At 38.3% G+C, this 25,195-nt stretch overlaps 6 protein-coding genes across 6 annotated transcripts; 3 read left to right on the top strand and 3 right to left on the bottom strand.

Moving 5' to 3' along the window:
* Window positions 1–1,353: 1,353 nt before the first annotated feature.
* PCOAH_00037810 (Uncharacterized protein) lies at window positions 1,354–2,196 on the bottom strand (the record flags this gene model as incomplete). The annotated part of the gene is made up of 1 exon (XM_020060572.1): window positions 1,354–2,196. The coding sequence occupies one exon, from the start codon at window positions 2,194–2,196 to the stop codon at window positions 1,354–1,356; it is 843 nt and encodes a 280-aa protein (XP_019916728.1).
* A 726-nt stretch (window positions 2,197–2,922) lies between these two features.
* Window positions 2,923–3,525, bottom strand: PCOAH_00037800 (Uncharacterized protein; the record flags this gene model as incomplete). Its single annotated transcript, XM_020060571.1, has 1 exon — window positions 2,923–3,525. One exon carries the CDS (start codon window positions 3,523–3,525, stop codon window positions 2,923–2,925), a length of 603 nt encoding a protein of 200 aa, XP_019916408.1.
* A 2,295-nt stretch (window positions 3,526–5,820) lies between these two features.
* Window positions 5,821–6,983, top strand: PCOAH_00037790 (Peptidase; the record flags this gene model as incomplete). The annotated part of the gene is made up of 2 exons (XM_020060570.1): window positions 5,821–6,605; window positions 6,776–6,983. 2 exons carry the CDS (start codon window positions 5,821–5,823, stop codon window positions 6,981–6,983), a joined length of 993 nt encoding a protein of 330 aa, XP_019916961.1.
* Window positions 6,984–8,013: 1,030 nt separating this feature from the next.
* Window positions 8,014–9,576, bottom strand: PCOAH_00037780 (Uncharacterized protein; the record flags this gene model as incomplete). Its single annotated transcript, XM_020060569.1, has 1 exon — window positions 8,014–9,576. One exon carries the CDS (start codon window positions 9,574–9,576, stop codon window positions 8,014–8,016), a length of 1,563 nt encoding a protein of 520 aa, XP_019916205.1.
* Window positions 9,577–10,367: 791 nt separating this feature from the next.
* PCOAH_00037770 (Uncharacterized protein) lies at window positions 10,368–12,442 on the top strand (the record flags this gene model as incomplete). The annotated part of the gene is made up of 2 exons (XM_020060568.1): window positions 10,368–11,997; window positions 12,177–12,442. The coding sequence occupies 2 exons, from the start codon at window positions 10,368–10,370 to the stop codon at window positions 12,440–12,442; spliced, it is 1,896 nt and encodes a 631-aa protein (XP_019916818.1).
* Window positions 12,443–14,558: 2,116 nt separating this feature from the next.
* On the top strand, window positions 14,559–24,988 carry PCOAH_00037760 (Uncharacterized protein; the record flags this gene model as incomplete). The annotated part of the gene is made up of 2 exons (XM_020060567.1): window positions 14,559–24,692; window positions 24,821–24,988. 2 exons carry the CDS (start codon window positions 14,559–14,561, stop codon window positions 24,986–24,988), a joined length of 10,302 nt encoding a protein of 3,433 aa, XP_019917101.1.
* Window positions 24,989–25,195: the final 207 nt, after the last annotated feature.

Here is a 25,195-nt window from a genome sequence, read left to right as displayed (position 1 = left end):
ATGGTGTAGTGTTGGGGAGATGCATTTTGTTTCTGTTGCGCGTGTTTGTGTTCATCTGTGTGAGCACAGGAAGACTGGGCCTGTCTAGGGCTCAAAACAAATTGTTTTTGTATTGAGTGCCGCAAATGCGTCAATTGTAGTCATCACAACGGTCATACCCATTCCAGTAGCTGCATAAATAGCTGCTGTGCACGAGCTAGGTACGGGCGTTTCGGGCAACATCGCCAGGACGAGGCCATTCATATGTAATTCAAAAGAGTTGGTCTATTAGCTGATCGACCGCTTCTGTTGTTGAAGCTTCAAGTCATTTGTATTTTTGCGGGGAATTCATTGTCATTTTTTACACATGTGCATGCGAGCATAAGGCGGCACAAAAAAAAACAACTCGCACAGATCCCCTTTCAAGTAACTTTGCCTTAGCGTTTATTGTTCCACAGGTTCTTGAATTTATGCTATCACGCTTAGGGGAATATGCTTAAGATATAATTCCACATTTTTCCTGTTTTTTCGCCTACCTGCTTTTTGCCCCATTTTTTCCTCATTTTTTGCCCCATTATTTTTCTACATTTGTTTAATGGCAAAACGTAATTGCAAAGCTTATTGTAGTGAATTTACCCCCAGTTTTTACCTTTTACTTGTTATTATTTATCCGTTTGAAGTTCATACGACTCATCAATTTAGGTAACCTTAACATTGACGTTAAGACGTTGCAGTAACACAGATATGTAATCAAAAAAGGTGACCATTTTAAGGGGGTGTCAAATGCACACAGGGGGATAAGAACAAGTAATTTTGCTTCTCCAAATGGGAGTATGAACGAGTAAGTTTTGTCCAACCCGTTCGCCTTATGTGCGATAAAATTTTGTTTTGAAATTAAAATAAATGTTTCCTCTTGATGTGCTGCAGCCGTGCTGACGAGGGTGAAGTAGGAAGAGCGAAAACTCAGACAGCAGTTGTCAAGAAGCTGAGCTTTTGTTGAAAGGCGCAGGTCGGTGGAACGTGCATTAATAAAAGTATACGTGCGCATACAAAAAAATTTCAACTCGAATTTACAATTTTTGGGGGAAAAAATATTCCCTCTTCAGGTAATTCGTAGCATGCCTTATTTTTTCGCATGGGCGTTTTAATGATGCTAACTGTAGGGGGGATGGTGGCACATCTTTGTCTGCATAAATGGTGCGTCTCTTCAATTCGTTTTATGTTTCCCCATAGGAAAAGTCCATCGTGGTTGTAAGCCCATTTGTTGGTGTGCTAACCAGCCCACTCTCCCTTCTTTTTTTTTCTTATGACGCTTTCTAAAAGGACTAACAAATATTTGGAAAGGATGAGAGGTAGGCATTTTACATAGCTACCTCATAAGAGGAAATTTTCAAGCTGGATAAATTCTTGCGTATTTAATTGAAGTTCTAATTTTTCTTCCTCCCCATTTTCCGTCGCCACAGTGTTATCAGCTGTTTGCATCTTATCTTCATCGGTGTGAGGATCCCAAACGGTTTCTTTTCTGCCCTCTTGTTTTTCTATGACATTATTTATTATGTTTAGGCAATTCCTCGTGATGTTCCTTTTATTAATATTGATCTTTTGAAAGGCACCCCTCTGGATTAATTCGCTTACGTAACCTTTGATGGTGCGCAGATTGGCAGTGAGTCTGCTGTCTAGCAGTGCAATGTTCGACCGCTTGGCGGTGATATGGTTGTTCATTTCTTTAACTTGATTTCTTACAATTTGAATTTTGTCCTTCTTATCCTTATGTAGTAATTTCAAGTCATTATTATGATGTTCTTTTTTTATAAAAAAGTGATTTAATATTGTTAATGTGGTGTTATTCTGTTCATTGTTCAGGGTATTTTTTTTAATGATGTCATTATATATTTCTTCCATACATTGTGTATTTTCCTTTATGAGGATTTTTTTTTTTTTCAATTCTGCGAAGGTATTAGTTATTTTCCTGTTGGCATTTTGGATGGTTTTACATAATTCAATGATGTCTTTTTTTAGCCTATTAATTTTGATGTCTGTCAGAACATTTTGTTTTTTTCTTTTTAGCAGAACTTCTTGTTGATTTATCAATTTTTCGTAAAGACTTTTTGAATAATTTTTTAGTTCCTGGATTTCTCTTTCCAGGTCCTTAATTTTTTTTTCCTTAATAATGATGTTGCTTTCGATTTGTTTAATTTGGTTTTCCAGTTTACTCATTTGGGCGAGGGTCACAGATGGAGAAGCTGTCGTGCAAGTGTTTGCATGGGGATAGAAGATTTGTGAAAATGCGTTAATAAGGTGTTTGGCGGGGATACCCCTTTTTCTGGGGAAGCTTCCCTCAGCTCGTCAGTGTTCCCCTCCGTTATGATTTCCTGTCAGGGCAAAGCGTTTCGTGGGGGCATTTTATAGGGGGAAGAAAACAGCCAATTTGGAAATCTCCGTTTGAGAAGTTTCGCTTATTGTTGTAGCTTGGGGGGAAGTTGCTCAAATGGGCATTATTCGTAGTAGCATAACGCGTCGCAGACATAGACGCTGCTACGTTTCGGGAGTACGACGCAAGGCGAAGCGCCCCTTCCACCGCCTGTTATATGCGTGGGCCTTCTCCAAATTTAAAAGCAATACACCTTTTTAAAAACAAACGAGGCACAAGTTATCCAAATGTGTTGATATAGAGGGCTGGCAATCTGTGCACGTGTGCCTATGCACACCGGGTTAAGCACATTTCGTCAGGAAGGAACAAAAAAAAAAAAAAAAAAAAGGAAAAAAAAAAAAAAACAGTTTTATTGTCACACTTTTCACAAAGGACAATTATAAAATTTGAAAAAAAAAAAAATTCAGAGTAACAAATGTGTAATGTGGAAATTTTGAAAAGCAGGAGAAATGTACTAACGCACACTCAATTCTTTATGAATAAAAATTGAGTGTGCGTGGAGTGTTAAGGCGCTAGTAGGTACTTGAATTTTTAAACAACTCTTCTTCTGGGTCTTCCAGAAAGGAGTGTATAGAGCATGCGCTGCTTGGTGAGGACTTGTCCTGACTTAGGGACTCGAATTCTTCTTTAATAATTTCCTCACTATTTAAATTACACTTGTTGGTCGTCTCGTCATCACTAGTGTTGCTTTCCGGGTCATCCACAACTGTTTTGTATTTATTTCTTCCATCAGGATAGTCTTCTTCATTTGGTAAGTGTTCACTATGATAATATGACTCCTCTGCGGTGACTAAATTGCACTGGCACATTTTGTCCACCTTCTCTTTTGTGCACTCTTTGGTTTCTTCAAAGATGTTGTATTTTTTGTAGAAGGCTAATAATGGGGCGAAGAATGCCATGGCACTTGTTAACACGGGGCTGGATGACACAGCACCTTGCGATGCAACAGCTGCTGGTATGGCTGTGTTCGGTACGGCGGCTGACAGGGGGGCCGTTGAGGATGCAACTGCCGGGGTGACGACTGGAGAGAAACTGAAGGGGATGCAACCGCAACATGTTCCTGAGCTGATAGACCCAGTTAAAGCGGCTATGAAGGAAGTTAAATGGTGCGGCATTATGAACAAGGGGAAGGAGAATATACGCATACACGTGTGGGTGGTTGGACTGCTTTCCACTTCTTAACATAACAGTGGTGCGGAAAACTGCCACAAGGAAATTAGGAAGCGCTGAAAATGGATGTAATGTCTATGGGGGTAATTTTGCGTAAACCAAAAATGTTTTTTTTCTTTTTTTAAAACATTAAAAGGGTGTCAGTGAAGTTTTATTCTGTTCTTTTAGCTGTTTTTTTTTTTTCTTTTTTCTTGCTACTTACAAATGGTGTTCTTCTATAAAAGGGAAGAAAAAAAGCACAGTGGCAGATCCTACGCAGTGTGTTACGAAGATTGCATTACCGAGCTGTGATGGTACATTTTCATTTAAAAAAAATTTCAATCTGGGTGAACAAAAAATGCAACTTTTTCCTGTTGACTTTTTTCCTTTTATGGGGAAAATTAAGAAAAGCACTACCTACTACCCCCAGGGGCAGGAAACGACTGTGTAATTTTTTCTGCAATATATCGCTACCCATTGGTGAGGGTGTCAACATCAACGTATGTACAGAATATCACTATGCAGAGGAGTAAATATGCGCATATTTTTTTAATGCGAGACAGTATGATATACCTTTGGAGGGGGAGAGAAAAGTGCCAAATTTTACATTTTTCATGGAAAACATTTATTACTACAGGGGGTATGCTGGTGACATGGGTGTAATCACCCACCATATTGCGCAGAAGGGGGAAAAAATAATAAGGGAAAAACACCAACCAAACGAGCTTTTAATTTAGCTTAAAGGGGGACATGCAAGGGGAGTACATTTTAGCCTTCTCTGTGCACAGGTGTAGGAATATTGTATTAATGAGGGCTCAACATGGAGATGCATAAAAGTGTCCTTTGCGAGGCATTTAAAAAAAAATACAAAAATGAAGAAACGCTTTAAAATGAAAAGAAACATTTTTATAAATCGAATATCCTCATTTTCGTAAAATGATGACATGTCTGCAAAGGTGTTATTCGCCTAATATTGCATTCAGGTGTCCACACATGTGAAGAATTTTTCTACCGCCTTGGTAATTGATTTGTGGGTAAGTTGCATACCGCACTGGGGAACAAATGCATTCATTTTATAAGGGGGGGAAAGTAGGCGGTCAGAAAATATATTTATAAAAAGGAAAAACTAATCCGAGGACAGTAAAAAATGAACATAACCTTGGTATTTCTTTTTTTTTGGTAAGTTTTCAGTTCATATTCCTACGTCGTGGCATTAAAATGAGGAACTTAATCATGTCTCTTTGGGTATGCGTTCTCTAAATTTTCTGCAAATATATATACATATTTTTTTTGCATAAGATCGTTGCACGATTGGTTTAAGGATACAAGTTGAGGAAAAATGGAGGCACTTCCTTTTTCTAAATCCGCCATTCTGCTGACCGGTAACGGTTGCCTATTTAACGCTTTTGCTTCCCATTTTTTCAACCCAATTTATTAAAATGTTTCTTTCTTTTTGGGCTATTCAGATAGAAAGCGTTTTAGCGTATTTTTTTTTTAAAATAAATAAAATTCCCCCTTTTAATGCTGCATATATTTGTAAGCGCTATTTTCTACAAGTGTGTGTGGATAGGCCCCTTGTTCGATTTACCCTTGAAATGTGCGCCGCGCAGTAGGTTTATTTTTTGCGCCTTTCTTTTGTGACGGCAGCGATAAATGGGAAAGGAAAAAAAAGAATTTTGCGCATAATATGGAAAGATAAGTTCGGGTAAGCGTCCGCATGGGGAACAGAATTATAATGGCAAAAGCATTCTTTTGTGAAGCGTGTATAAGTGAAACAAAGTAGGGGCAAATTTGTTAAGGGGAAACAGAAAAGAACTTCCAGAAAAATTGCTCTGCGTTACGTGGGGTTATTTGTGCCGCCACTCCTTTGCACGTGTACGCAGGGAAGGTGAGAAGCTCTAAACATTTGTGAACATATCCGGGGAGGGACACAGGCCAAAACGCACAAAGTGTACTACTATGAAAAATGTTACAACCATGGAAATATGAGAACCACTGTTCTGTTGCGAAAGTGTACTTTCTCTAAATCGGTGGATATAAGACCCTTCCGCCAATCAGGGAAAGGCGTATGCAGATACGGGTAACTGTGCTTCATTTCGCTAGGCGGTTAAGTGAGAAGCGGCAAAGGGGGAGAAACGAATCAGCGGAAATGACGTGTGGAGAGCACAACGAAGATAACGAAGCAACCTGCAATCTGCAACCTGCACCTTCAAACATGAACCACGTAAGGGGGAAAGAAGGTAACCCCTGAAGTGGACAAAATGGATCCAAAAAACAACATGTTCTTTTGCAGCAACACACGGATGGAACACAGAAGAGTAGGCAGCAATTACCCCTACATGTGCAGAGAAAAAAGTTACGATTATGAGAGGCACCCAGATATTGTGTCGCTTATTCTATCCATGCTCCCTTTGTTAATAACAACGGGGATTCACCTTTTGATAAATACAAATGGTTACTACATTGGGAATTTATTCCTAATGATAACTTATTTATTTTCTTTTTTTTTCTTCATTTTGTATTATTATAATTCTTACGCAGTTTTTGTCCTCTTTGTGTTTTTCTCCTTTTTCATATCCTTGTGTTTACACGAATTTGCCCACGCGCTTGTTGCATACAAATACGGCGACATTACGATGGTTTACAAAGGCTACCTCTATCTGGATATAGTAAATTATTTAGACATTTTTCACACTCTCGTAATACCATTAATAACGCTGCTTACAACAGGCTTTGGGTTACCAGGAAATTTATACTGGCTGCAACTACACTTTATAAGAAGCAGATTTCAGATGTCTTTAATTTATTTATCGGGCCCCATATCAGACATTTTGTGTATCCTGGTACTTGTTTTTTTTTACAATTTTTACTCATACTTTAAGAATAGCAAAAATTTAAGTGTGCAGCCGCACTCGATTTTATTTATATCTCTTGCGACCGCTGCTTCCGTCCTGGTGGATTCCTTTCTTTTAAACATTTGTCCAATTTTTGGCTTTGACGGATGGGGAATCTTGGAGCCCTACCTTCCCTACTGTCTGAATACCCTGTAAGGAGTGAGAAAATCGCTACCTTGATGCGTGTCATTGGGTATATGAATGTACACATGAGGGTGCCCACGAGGGGATACACACACATGTACGTTTTTTACCCATCCCGCTAACGTGGTGTTGCCGTTTGCGAAACATTAAGCTCATCCCTCCCCTTTTTTCCCCGCAGAATCAATGAAGAAATTGTGAACACCTATTTGTCTTACGTATGTCCCCTCCTGGTTTTTATATATTTCAACTTTATCGAAACCAAGTACTTCTTCTTCACAAGGATTGTTAACTTTATATTGGGGCGCATTCTCGGAATTGAGATTTCGCACGTGACAATTGGAGTTAACGCCTTTCCGACGTTATTTGCGTACCTCAGAAATGTGTAACGTTTCGGGGGTGTTGGTGCATGTGTGTGCCCATTTGCCATTTTTTCGAAGTTTTTCCTACCCCATTTTTGTCAATTTTTTTTCCCCCTCAACGCAAGTGCATTACGGGGTGTATGCCATTTTTTCTATTAAGAGGTATGTGTGATGTGGGCATAAAACAGCCCCCCAAATGGTAGTATGCCCCCATGCTTTAACGCTTTCATATATCGAAAGAGAAACGGAAAAGTGCACCTACGTTAAGGAAACCGTTATGATGGTTGTCTCACAGGATGACTAGTTTCCAGTTGTGTGTTGAAACTCATGAATATGAAAAAATTTATGAATTAAATAAGATGTTACACGAGTGGGTATTTATCAAGGGATTGGGTAACAATGTGTGGGCATTTTTTTCCAAGAAGAAAAAAATTTCTCACATGTAAAATTCACACTAAAATGGGGAACACCCATATGTGTGGACATAAATGCAACATGCATTTTATAATCTTACATTTGTAAATTTTTTTTTTTTTTTTTTTTTTTTTTGCACTCAGTAATATTTTGTGTGGTGGAAAGGAAAAAAACAAAAAAAAGAAAAAAAAATCACAAGGTGATTTTCCACTTCACCACAAGCGATTGATTGTTTGTTATTAAAAAAGGTTTTAATATGTCTGTAAAGTGCAATGGCAATTTACCATAGGAACATATTTGTACCTTGTTATGATCCATAATTTTGGCAGCTATATATAGTACATTATATAATTGGTACAAATTGACGTCCTTATCTTCATCCTCAACATTAATATTGTTGTTGTGCATTTGAAAAAGTGAAGACTCCAGAATGTTTTCGTAAAAAGCGTGTGCTTGTTAATCATTGCGTTTATTAGGTGCATATTTCGAAACAGGTATAACCTATTTGTGGGCAGAATGTATTCATTCGCGTTGTTCATCGTAATGTAGTCGTTCTCAATTTTGTACCCTTTGATAAATTCGATGAAATGGGACTTTGTATTATTCCCCTTAGTGTGTTATATTTAACTAATTATATGTCCTGTCATGTTTGTTTAGTTTTGCAGCTTCCATTCGAAGTAGAGTCCTTCTGGTTACTATTGGTTGCATTTCTTCTCTCCATTTTTCTTTTCTTCCTATTCGAATAGTACGCGCCCATGTTGTACTGATACCTCTTCAAGCTACCGTAAAACTTGTGTAGAAAATTCATCGTTTGAGCATTTATGCCTAAATTATTGTTTATCCTAAGGGCATGCAAAATGGCTAAATTGGGGTCATACTTTTTCGTGTACATAAGATAGCACATGGCAATTATTAAACTTATGCTGCTGACCTTTTCCCTCGTTTTATTTGCCATACCCTGATTGCACACGATTATTATATTTCCATTTTTCATGCTTTCTTCGTTGGAAATTTTGAGCGTTACCTTTTTCTTTGATCGTCTTTTATTTGGACTAGCGCTTGACTTCTCCTCATCGTGTGTTCCCTTTTTTACATCCTTTTGCTTATCCTTATTTTCACGTAGAGCATTGGATTTAACAGTGGAGCTTTTTTCGTGCAGGTAAATATTTTGCAGAATGCTCTTTATAATGTCGTACACCATTCGGACGTCCAAAAATTTTTCATACTTTACATATCTACCTCTGCGTGTATTTGAATTTTCTACAATTTTGTTTCTCACATTATATCTGAAGTATTTCATTTGTTCTGCAATTATCACATCATATCCACAGTCCGTAAAATCGTACACACAATTTATTTTCAAATAGTTTCTCATGGACGGATACAGAATATGGGTGGCAATTCCAACGAAAAGGTTTGCGCAGAATTTTATGGGGTACATAATATACGCTTCCAAATCCATGAGGGTTGATAAGTCTGTGTTAAGTACATTTTTCTTTATACATAAAAAGAAGTATTCTTTTTCAAAATTTTTATAGCCTCCCTTTAGTAAATAAAAGTTCGCTTTCGCATTGCTGAAGTGGTTATACACTAGGCGCTCATAATGGGGATTTCTTTCAAACTTTTCATTCGCACGATAAAATACTATCTTTACGTTTTCTTTCAACTGGATTTCCTTCTTCATTTGCTTGAGTTCGGGTTCGTTTTCTATATGTACGGCACTTCTGATTTGCTCCATTTGGAATTCCTTTTCCGTCTGAAGGTCAATGAGGAACAGGCTCTTGTCGTTTCCTTGGTCTAGCAGCAGCTGCAAGTAGTTGTACAGGTGGGTCGAGGTTATCGTTTTGATGACCATCTTCCTGCTCCTAATATTGGTGCCCTCCTTCTGGCTATTTCCGGGTCCCTTGGCTGAGCAGTTCTGAGGAGGGGCCTTCGTCAGCTCGTCCTTCATGTCGCTTTTCATGTCTCTCTTCGTGTCGTTCGTCATGTCGCTTTTCGTATCGCTCTTCGGTTCGCTCTTCAGTTGATTCTTCAGCCTATTCATCAGCCGACCCACGAAGCCACGCTTCAACCACTTCAACAAGCCACTCACCGCCTGCTTGAGCTTTGTCCGTGCACCCTTATCAAACTTATGGGTCTTTTTCGCCTGGAGCCTTTCCTTTCTGACTTCTTCTTTCAATGCTTCAAAATCTATACATTCATACATGGTGGCTGCGGCTTACGCAGTTCCGGGGGGCTTAGTTTTGGTTTTTACGGAGGGTAGTATGGCGCTACAGCCCTTGTACCAAAAAACGAATGAATGTGTACCAACTGGGCGTTTATATTTCGCACGATTGCGACGGGGGGAAATTGGGAAAGGGCCCAATTAGGGTGGGGAAAACAAGAACGCACAAAATTGGAGCGTGCAAAATGGGAGCACGCAAAAAAAAAAAAAAAAACGGTTCAAAGCAGAAGCGGGTAAAATATAAAGTAGGGGCAATTTATGCAGAGTGCTTGCCTGTTTGTGCTTCCCTATGTACTTGCTCACAAAGTTGTGCTTTTTTTTATGCAAAGTTTTGAAGGTTTATGGAAAAGGGCGTTTACTTTTAATGGAGAAAAATAGAATTAATTTTTTTTTTTTTTTTTCCTCTACAATATAAGGTGTTTTGTGTGGAAGGGCGAGGCTGAGCGTATGCCTCTTAGCAGTACACAGTGTGAAGATTTCTAAGCAGCGAAGCTTCTAAGCTGATAAACTGCGAAAGTGAGAAAATGCGAAAGTGCGAAAGTGCGAAAATGAGAATATTGGGAAAATGCGAAAATGGGAAATTGCTAAAAGGGAAATGTGCAGAATGGGGTAAAATTTGAAAAAGGAAAAACTTAATTTTTTTCAATATACTTTGGTATGCTTTTAAAAAATAGGCTTGAAGTTATTTTTGGTAGAATTTATAAAAGTAAAAAACACATCTTTAATTTTTTGCGGCCTTACAAAATTAATGTGCAAACTGAGGTGACGCAAATATGAATCTGCATGCCGGGAGAGACGACGGCGCAAATGCCGTTTTCGCGGACAGTGATGGGTGTTCGCTTGTTTTGATTATGGAAGATAATAGGGATAAGGACCCCCAAAAAAAGGAGTACCCCGACAAAAACGCGTACACCGGCAAAAAGGAGTACACCTCGAAAAACGCGTACACAGCAGAAAATGTGTACCCCGGTGAAAACGCGTACACTGCATGCAAAGCCAACCAAGGGGGGGCCAATAAAAACGATGAAAACGTCGTAGAGTGTGGGAAATCCAAAAAAAACGAAGAGAGAGTCATCACAGGAATGATCAAGATTCTTGAGGAAATGAAAGAAAACGATGATGCATCTGATGCTGTAGATACAGGGTTCAGTACAGGGTTTAATCCAGGTGGTCATCAGCAAAGTACCGAGTGCGGTACGCGCATGCAAAATGGAGACGAAGTTAAGCGGAATACGTACCCACGTAAAGAAGACCCGAAATTGCATGTAGGGTTGGATTACTGCACTTTTTACCTTGACACCCCATATAAAATTATTAAGTGCATGCATAAAGGTAGTCATTTTCTTTTTTGGGGTACTGACACACTGTGTGGCCAAAGTGATCAAGTGACAAAAGAGTTTAAAATGAACGAAATGAAAAAAAATAACAGCGAAGAGTTAAGAAACAGTAGGTTCATTTTTTTTGATAGGCAAAAGAAACTGCTCGTGCTAAAATATAACATCAAAAGTAGCAGTTTTAATTATGTAAGTGAAAGCGACCCTATTTATGTGTACTTTCATCAATTACATGAAAAAAAATTTTTAGATGATAACATTATCAAAGAAAAAAAAAATTCCATTTTAATTTACCCGTACACATATGTGAAAATATGGGAAAGCTTAACTTGTTACATTAACGAGGAGGTAATAAATAAAATTGAGCCAGTGAATAAAACCTTTTGTTCCTCCTTTTTGGAGGAAAAAGAAGAAGAAAAAAAAAAAAAAAAAAAGGGGTGTACAGATTTTCTTAGGGAGGAAGAGATGAATCTGTGCAACCAGCCTTACATGTTTTATTCCGTGATTCCGAGGTACCCCACAAGTAGGAGTTACCCAACGGAGGGGAGAGTCAGCGGCGGTAGTCGGCGTAAGAAGGAAGACAATGTAGGGGTTAACACTACAGGGGGGGACTTAGTAGGCTGCATCAATATGGAGGGTCACAGCGTAGGAGGTGTCAATGTAGAGGGTGAGGATGCGGCATGTTCGGATGTATCCATTGGTGACCATGCGGTTGGTCTGCATGATCCGCCCAAGGACCACCTGGACAGCGCGAATGAGAGCTACTTCGAACGCATCGATGTAGACGCCAAACAGAAGAAGTATGTGCCGTCCGACTTAACCATCATGCATCTGGAGAAGTATTGGATTCTGAAGGAGATAATTCAGCAAGAATATACTTACGTGTATTATGAGAATGAAAAGAAGGAAGGCTTTCACAAGTTTGAAAATAAGCTTTTCTACATTTTGGGCGAATTTCAGTTTGCCTATATTCTCTTCCATTTAGGTTTTAACTATCAGTCCTTCGTTCAGTGGCGCAAGCTGTTTGAGCTCCTTTCCAATTCGCAGCACTTGGTGACCAACTTTCCAGGTGAGGGGGGTTGACTACTCGGTTGGCTGCTCGGTTTGAAGAGCTTCATGTGGAGAGCTATTTTTCCGTTGTTTCTTAGTTTCCCCTTAGTTTCCCCATTTATGCACGTCTTCCCCATTTGTGCACGCCTTCGCCTTATGTACACGTTTTCCCCTTTTTTTCACTTCCTCCCCCTTTAGACTTCTTCGGAGAAGCCTTAAGAGTCATTTCCATCCATTTAAGCTACCTGAGTGATGATTTTTTTGACAACACAGAAAACAGTTTTATTCTTTTTGGAGTTTATAACATATATGAAATAGTTAGTGGCGTGGGGGACGTGCAGGAGGGCATAACCAACCTGATGAATTCCATAGATTCTATAATTTACGCAAAGCTGGGGTTACATTTGCCCGACTTGTCCTTTGTGTATGAAGAGTACCAGCCCACGTACGTAGATGACAATTAGCAGTACGAGGGACGATCGGTGACATGGCGAAAAAATTCGCGTGAAGGAAAAAAGAGGGGCTTACATAACACATCAGTTGTGATACCCCCAGATTGGGTTGCACAACGCCGTCGGATTTTTCCTCCATGTGATATTTTTACGTGCAAAAAGAATTTGGATAATTTTTGTTTTGTTTTGTATTGTTTCGTATTATGTTCTAGTGGAGAAATCCATAGTTTTTATCTTTTCCACTTTGTTTGGTTACATTTGTTTTCATTTGGTTTTATCGCATTTCTTTTCCACTTGTGCTACGTTTTTTCGTTCCCTTGGGGATACATTTTCGTGTAATAGCATTTTCCACTGAACACAGTTCTTACGCGTGAGCGCAATTTGTTGTATGTCCACACATAAATAAATTTGGTTCATTCGTGAGATAAATTTTAATTCTGTTCCGCTGAGCAGCGAATTTTCAAAGTTTTTTTTTTTTTTTTTCTTGTATCCTATATATATGTTGCTATGTGGTATGCTATTTTTAGCATAACATGTGTGTACCGATATTCTTAAGTAGGAAAGCCCACACAAACGATACTGTAGAAATGGAATACAAAACCATCGAAATTGCTACTATGATAAATTAACAAGTTGGAGAAATTCCATACAGGAAAAAAAAGCGAATTACATATCAATAAAAACAAGATGTAATTGTTAACTTGCCCCGCAGAAGATTTTTTCTTCTTTTTTATTTTTTCTCCACCCCTTTGTGTATAACCCTCATGGTTATACGGAACTGTATCTCTTTTTTTCTTCTCATTTTTCCTGTAGATTCCTGCTCCCACTAAAAAAACAAACGCTATTGTGAATGTTTCCACATAGAAAATGGGAAACGGCATTATATGCATATATACCCGCAATTTATAGGAACATGGATTTTCTTTTTCGGTCGCTTTAAAGTACATCACATTTTGCTGCATTGCGTTTTTTTTAGAACATAACAGCTAATAGAGCACACGTCGTGCGAAAAAAAAAAAGAAAGTAAATACCAAGAAATAAAAAAGTATGAAAAAAGCATGGTATAACTTGTTCTACTGTTCAGGTGATAATTTTGCCATGTAGTGAAGCCCATAAAAATTGCATCATCCCACTATGCTTTACATGAAAAGATATGAATTATCATATCAGCGATAAATGAAAAGGGAAAGTACGTTGTGACTTTTTCGTTTTGTGCCTCTATTTTGGCCTTCATTTTTTGCCTGCATTTTTTCACTCTAGTATTTTTTTATTTGCGTATTTTTTCGCAAATCTCCATTGGAGAAATTAAAAACGCAAACGCCGGAAGAAGAGCGACATAACTTTGTTTTACAAACGACTGTTTTTAACCCACGCTGGTATGCGTTCGTACACCATAGGAAAGGAGGTTTCTACCGCCCTACATATTAAAGTACGTAATGCCTCCATGTTTGCGTGTTTATATGTTATTATGTCCCCACGCTGATAGGGATAGAAAATTAATATATGAGAATTCTACGAAATTGCGTTGAAATATGTTCTGGGGAATATCCATTTATCGTAGTGTAAAGTTTGGTACAAGTTCAGAAAAAACACGCCCATGCTATATTCGCTTAACGTACTTGTGGTAGGAAAAAGCGTAGTTCTGTGAACGTGCCCGCTTAACGTTCTATCGAATTATGCGTGGAACGCATATAGCGAGTAGCGGCACGCTTTCTCTCATTCACGGGCCTGCATTTCTTCCCTTGTTAAATTACCCATTAGTTGCGTAACCCTATGGTATGCACGTTAGTTTTAATCATCATGGTGTAGCATACCCGTTTTTTTTTTGCCCACATTTTTTCGGAATCGCTGTGCACATTTTTGTTTTTAATGCATCCGCAATTCACGTAGCTGTCATTTTGCATTCCCTACACGAACACCCATTTTTGAGTGCCCCCCCATTCCATCGTTCGTTCGTTTGTTATTGGAGTATTACTTATTTCGAGCTTCTTTTTCGAAATATATTCTGTGGAACCATTTTCTGCCCCACTTTGCGGAAGAGAGCAGTTCCTCGCCAATAGGTGACTTTGCCGGAGTGCCTTGCTAAAGCAGGGGATTCAACTGTGTGTTCTGAATATTGAGCTAGAAGATGGACAGCGAAAGCGAAAACGAGCAGGGGAAGGAACATGCGAACGGGAAGGTGAACAACATGGAGGAGGTACACGAATTTGTGTTCTCCCAAAAGGAGAAGGTAAAGAGGGAGCATATAGAACTAATTAAGAATAACATCGAGGACATTTTGAAGGCGGGCAATGAAGAGCTGTTTGGGTTGCTTAATTTGCTGTTTTTCACGAAGGATACCAATTATGTAAAGAACAATTTATGCATTTGCCTGCACCAGTTATCCAGAACATTGAGTGAAATAAATGTAGAGGATGTGAAAAAGAAGGTTTTTAAATATATATTGAAAAAGTTAGAATACGGGAAGTACAGCTATTTCGATAGAGCCCTTTTTTGTAAGAAGTTTTTGTCCTTCTGTTCAGCGTACGAGGATTTCTCATCAGAATTGAGGAACGTAAAATGCTTCCATGACTTATTTGTGAATTGTCTATCATTCTTAGATATCCTCTTCTACAGTAATGATAAGCTGAGCGAGGCGGGACACAAATTTCGTATGCTAAAGAAGGGGGTCATCAAAAAGTTGATGGTAATTTTTTCCAACACATGTAACATAAGTAAGAATGAGAAGGTTGAGGAAGAGATGGATTACATACTAAATATGTACACGAATGATAAATATTTTTCCTACCTAATTGTAGAATCATTTGGTCTATTTTTATGTAAAAATAGCGAAAAGAACCTTTTGGATAGAAAAAAATATGTGGACAGATTTACCAACAATTTTATTAACCTTTTAAATTCAAACAAAGAAATTTTACTAAAAATTAATAGATCATTTAAGTACATTTTTCAAAGTGGAAAGGATGATAAAATATTCCAGAGCATCCTCAATTATATCCATAGATATGATGAAGTGGCCTTAATCAATGCGTCCCCCTTTTATTACTATTGTGAAATGTATACCAAGGAACACTTTTACACTTTATTAGAAATAATAATAAATATGAAGAAAAATAAAAATGTGAAGAATTGTGATATTCTATATTTTATCCTGTTTTATAAATTTCACATAAATAATGAGAATGACTCTATTTTAAAAATGCTAATTGAGAGGAACGAAAAATTAAATATTGTAAAATTTGATGAGAAGATCATTTTTTTAAAAACCGCCACGTATTTACTATCTACCAATAGAAGCAAAGAAATAAAGGACATTATTTTAACCAACAAAAATATGATAACCAACTATCTGAAGAAGGATTTAAATGAAGATGTCAAATTGGAGTGTCTAATATTTTTGCGAAGTTTCGGAAGTATTCTAAAAAATGACAAAGATGTGTATAAAACTTTTTCACCACTAGTTTTAGAAATTTTAGAAAAATATGGAAAGAATAACGACAAGTTTTTACACTACTGCTTGTTGTTCTATATCGATTTGGTGGACTCCATCGAGGTTGATGAGAAGCTGCTTTCCACATTTAAGGCCCACTTAAACTTTTGCTTAACAAAGCAGATTTTAAAATATATTTACGGGGTCAACTTATTCTTGCTTCTATGCATAAAGAGTAAACATGCCTCCTGCGGGGTTACCATCAACAACCACATTAACGAAATTTTGGGGAAAAGTTTGTACAACCAAAGTGAGCTTTTCTACCTGTATGATATAATTGAGTTGAAGAAAATTCCCCCGAACAAATTCTTCTTTTATCTTTATTCGCTTGTGCTGCTTCTGCACTTCCTTCTGCAAGAGGATAAGAAAACCCTATCAGAGTATGTAAACGAGATGATGAAAGATTTTTCCACTTTTATTTACTTTGACCAGTTGGCCAAGACGCACGTATTGCCCGTGTTACTGGGGGAGAAGAACACGAACATCGAGGAGGAAAAGAAGAAAAAGGCTCCTGCAAATGTGCCACACGAAAGTAAAAAGGAAGGAATGAAAGGAAGTAGCCCCCAAAATAAGAGGGACAATATGCATATGTTGACCCTTCTCACCGTGCTGTGTATGTTGCGCTACCTGGAAGAAAAAAAATTCGACAAAACAGAGTACAGAAAAAAGAATGAGAAAAAATTCCACACCTATTTGTTGAGTTTAAAAAGGGGAGGAATTATTAACGAAGAGAATTGTGAGTATCAAAGTTATGTGGACGACTTTGACATGCTGCTGGACATTTTGCTCATGCAGAAGGAGGTGTATCAAGTGATTCTGCACTCGTTCTATGTGTACCTCTACCTGTATTGGAACAGTGGTCCGAGATTTAAATGCGATAATGGGTACGTTTTGAGGCGCTTTCTATTCATCCTATTGTCTTATGTGGCGAAGATTGAATTGGACCCGACGGAAAGGAAAAATTGCTATTTCCTCCTGTTGCTATGCTTTTGCCACCCGTGCATATTTTACAAAAACTTGAGGAGCTCCATAAGTAGGAGAAGAATGAAGAGGTATATATGTGGCAGAATATTGAGCCACGTGAACCTAGATGCGATTATAGCTTTTATCGTGAAAGGTTCCGATTACTACAACAGTGAGTTGCACAAGAGTGTGTGCTTACATTTGATCGAGGTATTTTACATTTGGGAAATTTTACCACCATGGGAGAAAAGGAAAGTTGCGAAAGGTAGTCTCGTGGGGGAAGCAAATGTGTCAATTTTGGCAAATCGGGCAGATAGCGCAAATTTGGGAGATGAACTAGATAAAGAGAAGAAGAGAAAAAACAAAAAGGTAAAATTCGCACTTGGTGATGAGTCCAACTGTGCAAATAAATATTCAGAGGAAGCGAATGATGGACGAAACTTGGTAACCTTACACGATCCTGAAGTTAGGAGAAAGCTAACTGCTTTTACGTGCAAACTGATCGAAATGCTAGATGATAGTAGCATAGAAAATGTGAAAGAGGACGAAATTGAAATTTGCAAATGTCCGTTTAACTCGCTCTACGTGGACAAGAATGTGTATCAGCCAACCGTCGTTGTTGAAAGCAAAAATTTGAAGAGGAATAAACATTTATTCTCCATGTATGATGAAGAAACTGCGGAAATGATCATGAAGGAAGAACTGAACAAGAGTAAAAAGGCGGCCGCTAATAGTAGTACAAGCCCAACGAAAGATAAAAAGGGAAATAAAAGCAAAGAGCTAACGAAGGAAGACATAGAAATGGAAGAAATAAAGAAGCAAAACGAGATAAGGATAAGGGTACACGGAATAGTGGAACGAAATAAATATATCCTCCAGTGTATTAAAAAAATGAGTTACATTGATAATATTTACGACACGAAGTATATAAATCTGTTTATTAAAAAAATTATGGCTTTTTTGAAGAACGACTTAACTAGCAGATATTCACAGGCCTATTTGGATAGAATAATTCAGAACATGATAAGCACAAAATTGCTAACCTGCAAAAATAAGATTACAAGATGTTTGTACAAAATAAGTAAATACAACAAGGCAGATGAATCAGCAGTCATCATTTTCAGCTCCTTCAATATGAATGAAAAGATTTCCTACGTACTGACGTTATTTTTATTCCCCATAGTGCTGCACAGTATTAACATAATAAATGACAAAGACGCAACTTTGAATATTTTGAAGACGCTGGATATTCTCCTTCACTCAAAGACGAAAATTAATGATGAAGATGCGCTCAAGTGTTTACAAATTTCGTTTGAAAAGTATCCCGATCTGGATATAGAGTTGGAGTCCTTCCTTGATAACTTCAATTCGTATTTGCTAAGTGAAAAAAATGTAAAGGCGCTCCTCGAACTTTGCATAACGGAGAATGAAAAACGTAGGAACGTTATCATTAAATCGTTGTACAAATTTGTGAAAGATGAAGATACCAAGGGGGAAAAAAACTCATTGCACACAATTTTTAACAGCGAATTTATACACCTATATGTGAATATTTTCCTGAATGATTACAACGAGGAAACGCACAAGTGCTGCGAGGAAATAATTCGTACCTTGGGAATTGCTCCCGTGTCGGATCAGTTTAAGCTAATAGATTTGTTACAAAATGAGTGCTGCGATTTTCAAAATATGGTCTGTAAAGCCATTGTGGCATCAACGGATAGGAAAAAAACGAAGGAACTACTCCTACAACTAACATCCAAATATATAACCTTTAAGGAGTTGGGAAAAATTGGAATATTGAAAACGATGGAGGAGCTGACTAAGGAACATTTTGTCATCCTCATCGACGATGTAGAATTTATTTTAAATTTTCTGCTAGGTTTATGTTTAGAAGAAAAAGGGGACATTTCGAAGGTTAAGGAGTTTGTCCTTACGTGCGGTTCATCGGTGATTAACTCGTATAATGAGTATTTGCTTATGAGTAAAAGGAAGGCGAGCAAAAAGAAGGGGAGCAAAAAAGGTCCAAAGAGTGGAACGAGCAAAAACGCCAAGGGGAAGAAGAAGTCCCCAAGTGGAAAACACCAATTGGGCGAATCAGAGGAGGAAAACTATTCACAGGAGGATGACGATTTTAAGTATTACTCCTCAGACGGGTCTGCATCATCGACGGAGGTTAATAGTAGGGGCAACTCGAATAATGGAAATAAAGAATTAGAAGAAGCCTTCCAGAGAATTTACAAAGTACTGAACAAATATCGTGACAACAAAAAGAGCAACAACAAAAGCGTGGTCGACTTGGTCGTTGTGATGTTCTATGGGTGCTTAGGAGCTAACTTGAAAAAGGAATCCCTTGAGCTGCTAAACAAGCTGATAGAACAGATTTTACACAAAGACACGGATAATTTTACCCAGATAGAGATAAGCAGCATAATCCCTAAATTTATCGAAAATTTAAAAAGTGATAAGGAAGACTTCGATGATGAGGAGGAAGATGAGGAACTTGACGAACTGGATCAGATGAACCAAAATATGACAAGGTCACTAAATAGCCGGATGAACAGTGCGAATAAGAAAAAAACAGTCACCTTTTACATCGACGGGAAGGTACACAGCACTCCTAAGGGGGAAAAAGGCGGAGCAACCACGGTAGCATTAAATGGTGACAAAAAGGGTGGAAATGTAGCTCCATCTGGTGAAGGAAAGGAAGGCGAAAGTGAGACGCAACCAGGAGGAGGAAAAAAAGGAAAGAAGAAGAACAAGGGGGACAAAGGAAACAACAAAATTAATAGTAGTAGTAACCCCCTTAGTTGTAGTGCCCACGCAGATGGACTTCTTTACCTGGAAAATTACGATGTAAGTATATTGGTAGAGAAAATATTTTCCATTGTTCAAACGCACAAAGATTTGAAAGTGAGAAAAGGGTGCTGCCTACTTCTGGGAAGTGTTGTAAAAGCACACGGCTTGCATATACTAAAACGGTTCAACATTTTGGGAAAAGTAAACTGCAACATATATTCAGAAGATATAATTAAGAGGCAGAGTTTTTACCTTATCTATGGATATTTATTCAAAGTGTTGAAAATAAAATTCGAGCCGTACATTTTGAAGAACTTTAAATTGTTGCTAGAATGTTACAAGGATAATGTGAATAATATAAAGGTCCTTGGAGTAAGTGTCATTGAGGAAATTTTAAATGACTTAGGTCAGTATGGATTGAAGAAAATTTTACCGTTCATCATTTTTAGCTTAAAAAATTCGAGCATTAGAAATAAAGATATAGTTTCCTATTTGGATACGCTGCATTTAATCATTTCCAAATTTGACATCGTTTGCTGTGTGGACAATCCGACGTTGGCTAATTTGGTGAACTTGCTATGCGAGTTGGTATCCGAAACAAATTCCAAAGTGAGGGAAATATGCATAAGGATTTTTAACAAGTTGGAAAAAATGATACAAAATGTGGAAATGAAGAATATCAGTAGGCAGCTTTTGTTATGTATATACTCCCCAAATGATAACCATTTGTGTGACTTTTTGGACATTTTTTCTGCCATTTCGTTTCAGTACAAAATTGATAACATTTCGTTGTGCCTATTATTTCCAGTTATTAAAAAGGGAATAAATAACATCCGATTGGATCTGAAGAAGAAAGCTTTGCAAATTTTATATTTCCTAATTTATCTGGTGAACGATCAGTCGCTGTTCCTTATTTACTATGATAGTATTTTCAAACTTTTAATTGTTCTTTTGAATGATGCAATCCCAGAGATAAGATTTTTGACGGCCAAATCGGTTGGAAATATTTGCTACTTCTTGGACGTGAATAAGAAGCTCTACTACATTCAGTACATTTTTAACATCCTCATTAATACGGAATCGTCGGTAGAGAAGAGTGGGGTATCCTTATGCCTGTCGTCCATCCTGGCCAAGTGTTCGGAAACCATTGCTGAGCATTTTATATCCACTATTGTGCGTCTCATCGATGTGAAGAAATACATCGAGATGAAGAATAGGCACGGGAAGAAGGCAAAGCAAATGGAGGGTAAGATGATTAAAGGGGGAAGGAAGGGACCGAAGAAGGGAGGCGCTGGAAAAGGCTCCAAATCGGTCACAAAGGGGAAAGTCGCAATGGAATTCTCCAGTGAGGAGGAGGATGACGACGATGACGAGGATGGGGTGCAGTTCGTTGATAGTGACATGGAGGATGGTGCATATTCGACTGGAGAGGGGGATGATGATAACGACTATGATGATGAAGGTGATACAGAGGAGGACGACAACGACAATGAGGATTATGATGATGAAGAAGAGGAGGATGATGATGAGGCCGATGAAGGCCACCACGATGACCAGAGCAGCGGGGACGAAATATACACCCTGTCGGACGAAAGCGAGGATGCCGATTTTGAGGCGGACGAAGAGGGTACGTCGTCCAGGGGGGGAAGGTACTACGAAGAGGAGGATGACAACGAGGATGTGGAGGACGAAACCGATGAGGACGATGACGACACGCTGACCGAGGAAGAAAGCGATAGTGACGATGACGTATTGAGCAAAAATGCTGAAAAAAAGTCGACCTATTTGAGCGGCCTGTACTTAATAGAAAAGAACGAAGAGAATGATTACCGCGTGCAGATAGATGACGATTTGGCAAATTGGAACCTGGTGTATGATAAGAAAATTATAAAAAATGATAACTCGAAGGAGGGACTCATTGGTTTTTTCATATACATTCCGGAGTGTGCCCCGAGATATACAGAAAGATTTTTAAAAAAAATATTGCAAAAGTTGCTACTCTGCCTTAATGATACAAGTGAGAAAATAAGGGACATAGCCCTGAGGTCTTGCAAGGTGCTGATCGGCATATTCTCCAGAGACAACACGTCACTCATTTTAAAGTTCATCGAAAATAAGATATATAATAGTTATTGGAGGATTAGGAAAGACACAGTGCTCTTGCTCAATGTACTGATTGAAAAAAATATAGAAATTAATAAGGAAGAAAAGGACATAGAAACATTGAACTTATTGCATGAGAGGTTTTACTTTATGTTGTCCCTCATATGCATTATGAGAAATGATAAGAATGTAAATGTGAGGCAAACCGCCTACAGTATTTACAAAAATTATGTGAATAAGAGAATATTACAGGAAATGTGGCCCATACTGCTGAAGAAGATAACGCAGAACTTGTCCTCTAGGAGTACTTCAAAGCAAGTCATCAGCGCGTCAGCATTGAGCGATTTAGTTTTCAAGACAGACACCAATAATTTGGAAAGCATATTAGAGAATATGGTCAACGAGTTTAAAACGACAAAATGTACCTCCATCAGGAAGGGAATTTCTCTCGGATTTTGCGAAATTTTTTCCAAAAATAAGTACCACAATTTGGTTGTTACACATGTGCATAACATTATTCACATGATTAAAGAATTGGCCAATCATAAAAATACAGGAGATATAATAAAATCACTTTCCCTGTTGCTAAAAAATATTGATCAAGTTGTTTTGAAGGGTATCATTAACGAATTTGTCAATGACGTTATGGTTGCCAGTGAGAATAGGAATAGCCTGAAAAAGTTTACTTCCAAACAGTATATCAGTTTTAAGAGCATTAAAATTTTCCTAAATGTGCACACAGAATTGGTCATTGATCTTATTGTGGATAAAGCCTTGGTACCTCCGTACACCGCTGCGAAGATGAAGCTCTTGTCCTACGTTTCGTATGCCAAGTTGAGCAATTACACTATCCTGTTTAGGAAACTTGTGCACATTTTTATCAATTTGATTCTACGCGGGATGAGGGAGTTTAGGAGCCACGGCTTTGACATGAAGAACTACTGCGCGGTTGCATCGTACAGCATGGAGGAGAACAACCAAGGGGGCGAAAAAAAGGATGTTTCTGCTTCCACGGAGGAGTTAAAAGTGGGGAAGTCGGACGGGGAAGAAGCAGAAGATGAATCGGAGGATGATGAACCGGAGGACGAAACGGATGAGGAAGAATATGAGGAGGAAGATGACCAGGACAGTGGGCCCTTCCAAACGGACATGAAAATACAGGACATTATAATATCCCTTAAAGGCTTCCTAAAAAATATAAGCGACAGAAATGTGGACACACTGACGGAGATCCTCTTCGCGGAGCTGCGAAAAAACGACAGCGGGGCCGATTTGTCCTACTCTGGTTTGGAAAAATTGGAGGACGAGGAAAAGCTCCCAAATGGGAACAACCTGCAGGGGGGCAACGCAAACTTGAGCTGCATGCATAATTACGCCAAAATATGCAACACAGTTAAATTAGCCGAACTGAAAAAATTCGAAAGCACAAAGAGAAGTGGAAAAGTGAGGGAAATTATTCTGTCCATTTTTAAGTACATGTTGGATATCATAAATGAAGGGGACATTTCTGCACTGAATAACGACTCCCCAGCGGGGCATGGTTCGAATGTGGCAGAGCAGAATAGTAGCCGTAATGAGGGAAAGCTGCGAAAAAACAAACGGGTCCATATACTACACTCGTATAGAATTATTAATTACATAAGTAGGATATCGAAATATGCACTAATAGATATAAACAAGAAGGTGCTGGAAATCGCGTCCATCATATATATGTACCTAATTGAGCAGATAAAAGTGCTGGATAGTAACTGCTCCTACGTGGAAACCTTCCAGGATGTTATAAACAAATACAGCAGTGATAGAAATTTTGTGCAAGTGCCAGATGGGAAGTACGAAATTGTAGGGTTAAATATGAACAAGAAATTATTCGCCTCGTTAGTAGGTATGTGCACACATGTAATTCTCGTGTCAACAAATCCGAATGTGAAAATCAAGGCAATAGACATCGTGAGGATGATATTTTTATATACCAATAGGGAAGTGTCGAATCCCCAAATTTTGAAGGTATCTGGAATTTTAATAAGAGTGTTAACGAATAAATATATTGATCAAGCCAAAATTTACATCTTCTCAACGTTCGAGGTGCTAATTAGGAAAGGCAGCAATTTTATTCGACCGCTAATTCCCCAACTGCAAACGTGTATAATAAAATCGCTGAGCAACGAAAAATTGAAAAATCAAATTATTCACATTTTGAACATCATTTCGGAGAAGAAACTCTCCAGGGTGGATTTGCTCATTAATGATTTACTGAACAATATTAATATACAGACAAATCCGCAACAGTCTATAACCATTTTTATGATTTTGTCGAACATTTTGAGCAGTCCAGAGGTGAACATAAAAAATATTTTGAACAAAATTATTAACTCAGTGAAGTCAAATTTTGTGCATAGCAATTGGAACATATCTTCTTTAGCATGCAAAATTTATGTGCTGCTAATATTTTTCCACCTGCCAAATAAGAGACAGTACTTGGAGTCCATCCTTATAGCGGAAAAAGCCAAGATCGATTTTAGCACCTACTATTTTGTTCTACACATAAGTGAAATAAGTAATTTTTATGACATCCTGAGGAGGGAAAATATGACGGAGTGTTTTAAGCAGGTCTATGAAAATATGCTGAAGGATGAAATTAACAGTTTGCAAAACGTTTCCTACCAGATATTTTATAATATGTCCAAGCAGGATGACGAGTGCATTTCCTTCCTGTATGGTTTGCTTCCTTATTTGAAGCTGCCCCCCATGACAGTAATTTCGGTGGAAATTCACCGGTACTATTTTAAGGGCTTGAAAAACATCTTTAAAAATTGCCCCCTCATTTACAAGGAGAACGAGGCCAACTTTTTGCTCATCTTGGATAACCTGCATTTGGCCCTGTCCAACACGGTCCAAGTGTTTAAGTCACTGGTAGGGATTGCGCCTGTTCGGTTTTGCCCCAACAATATGAATGTGCATATGCGTGCCTATCCTTGGGCACCCCGTCAGATCCTACCAGCACCATTACATTTCACCCATTTTTCACCACTTCTTTACAGGGAGAGAGCTGTGCAAAGCACGTCCTCGAAATAAACGACGATCGTCAGCATAAAGCCAAAATGAACTTCTTAAAAAACAACCTGGAAGGGACAAAATATAATCTACTGCTTGAACAGGTAAATCGACTTGTGGCGAAGAAGCATAGCATAAAATCGGACTCCGACTAGTCCATCCTTTTGGTACCATGTAACATATGTTTGAAAGTTTTGTAAATTTATGCGCAACACCATGGGTATAGTTGTGTGGGTCCATTTTCAACGAGCTACTAAGAATAAACGTTCTAACATTTTGCGGGAAAATGGGCCAAACCGACGTAAAAACGTGCCAAGTTAGCCTACCTCCCGTTCAAAAATTCTGAACGACTTTTTTATTAC

Source organism: Plasmodium coatneyi, chromosome 12 (assembly GCF_001680005.1).
Source record: "Plasmodium coatneyi strain Hackeri chromosome 12, complete sequence".
Classification (NCBI taxonomy): Eukaryota; Apicomplexa; class Aconoidasida; order Haemosporida; family Plasmodiidae; genus Plasmodium; species Plasmodium coatneyi.
This window is presented reverse-complemented; position numbering and strand designations above follow the sequence as displayed.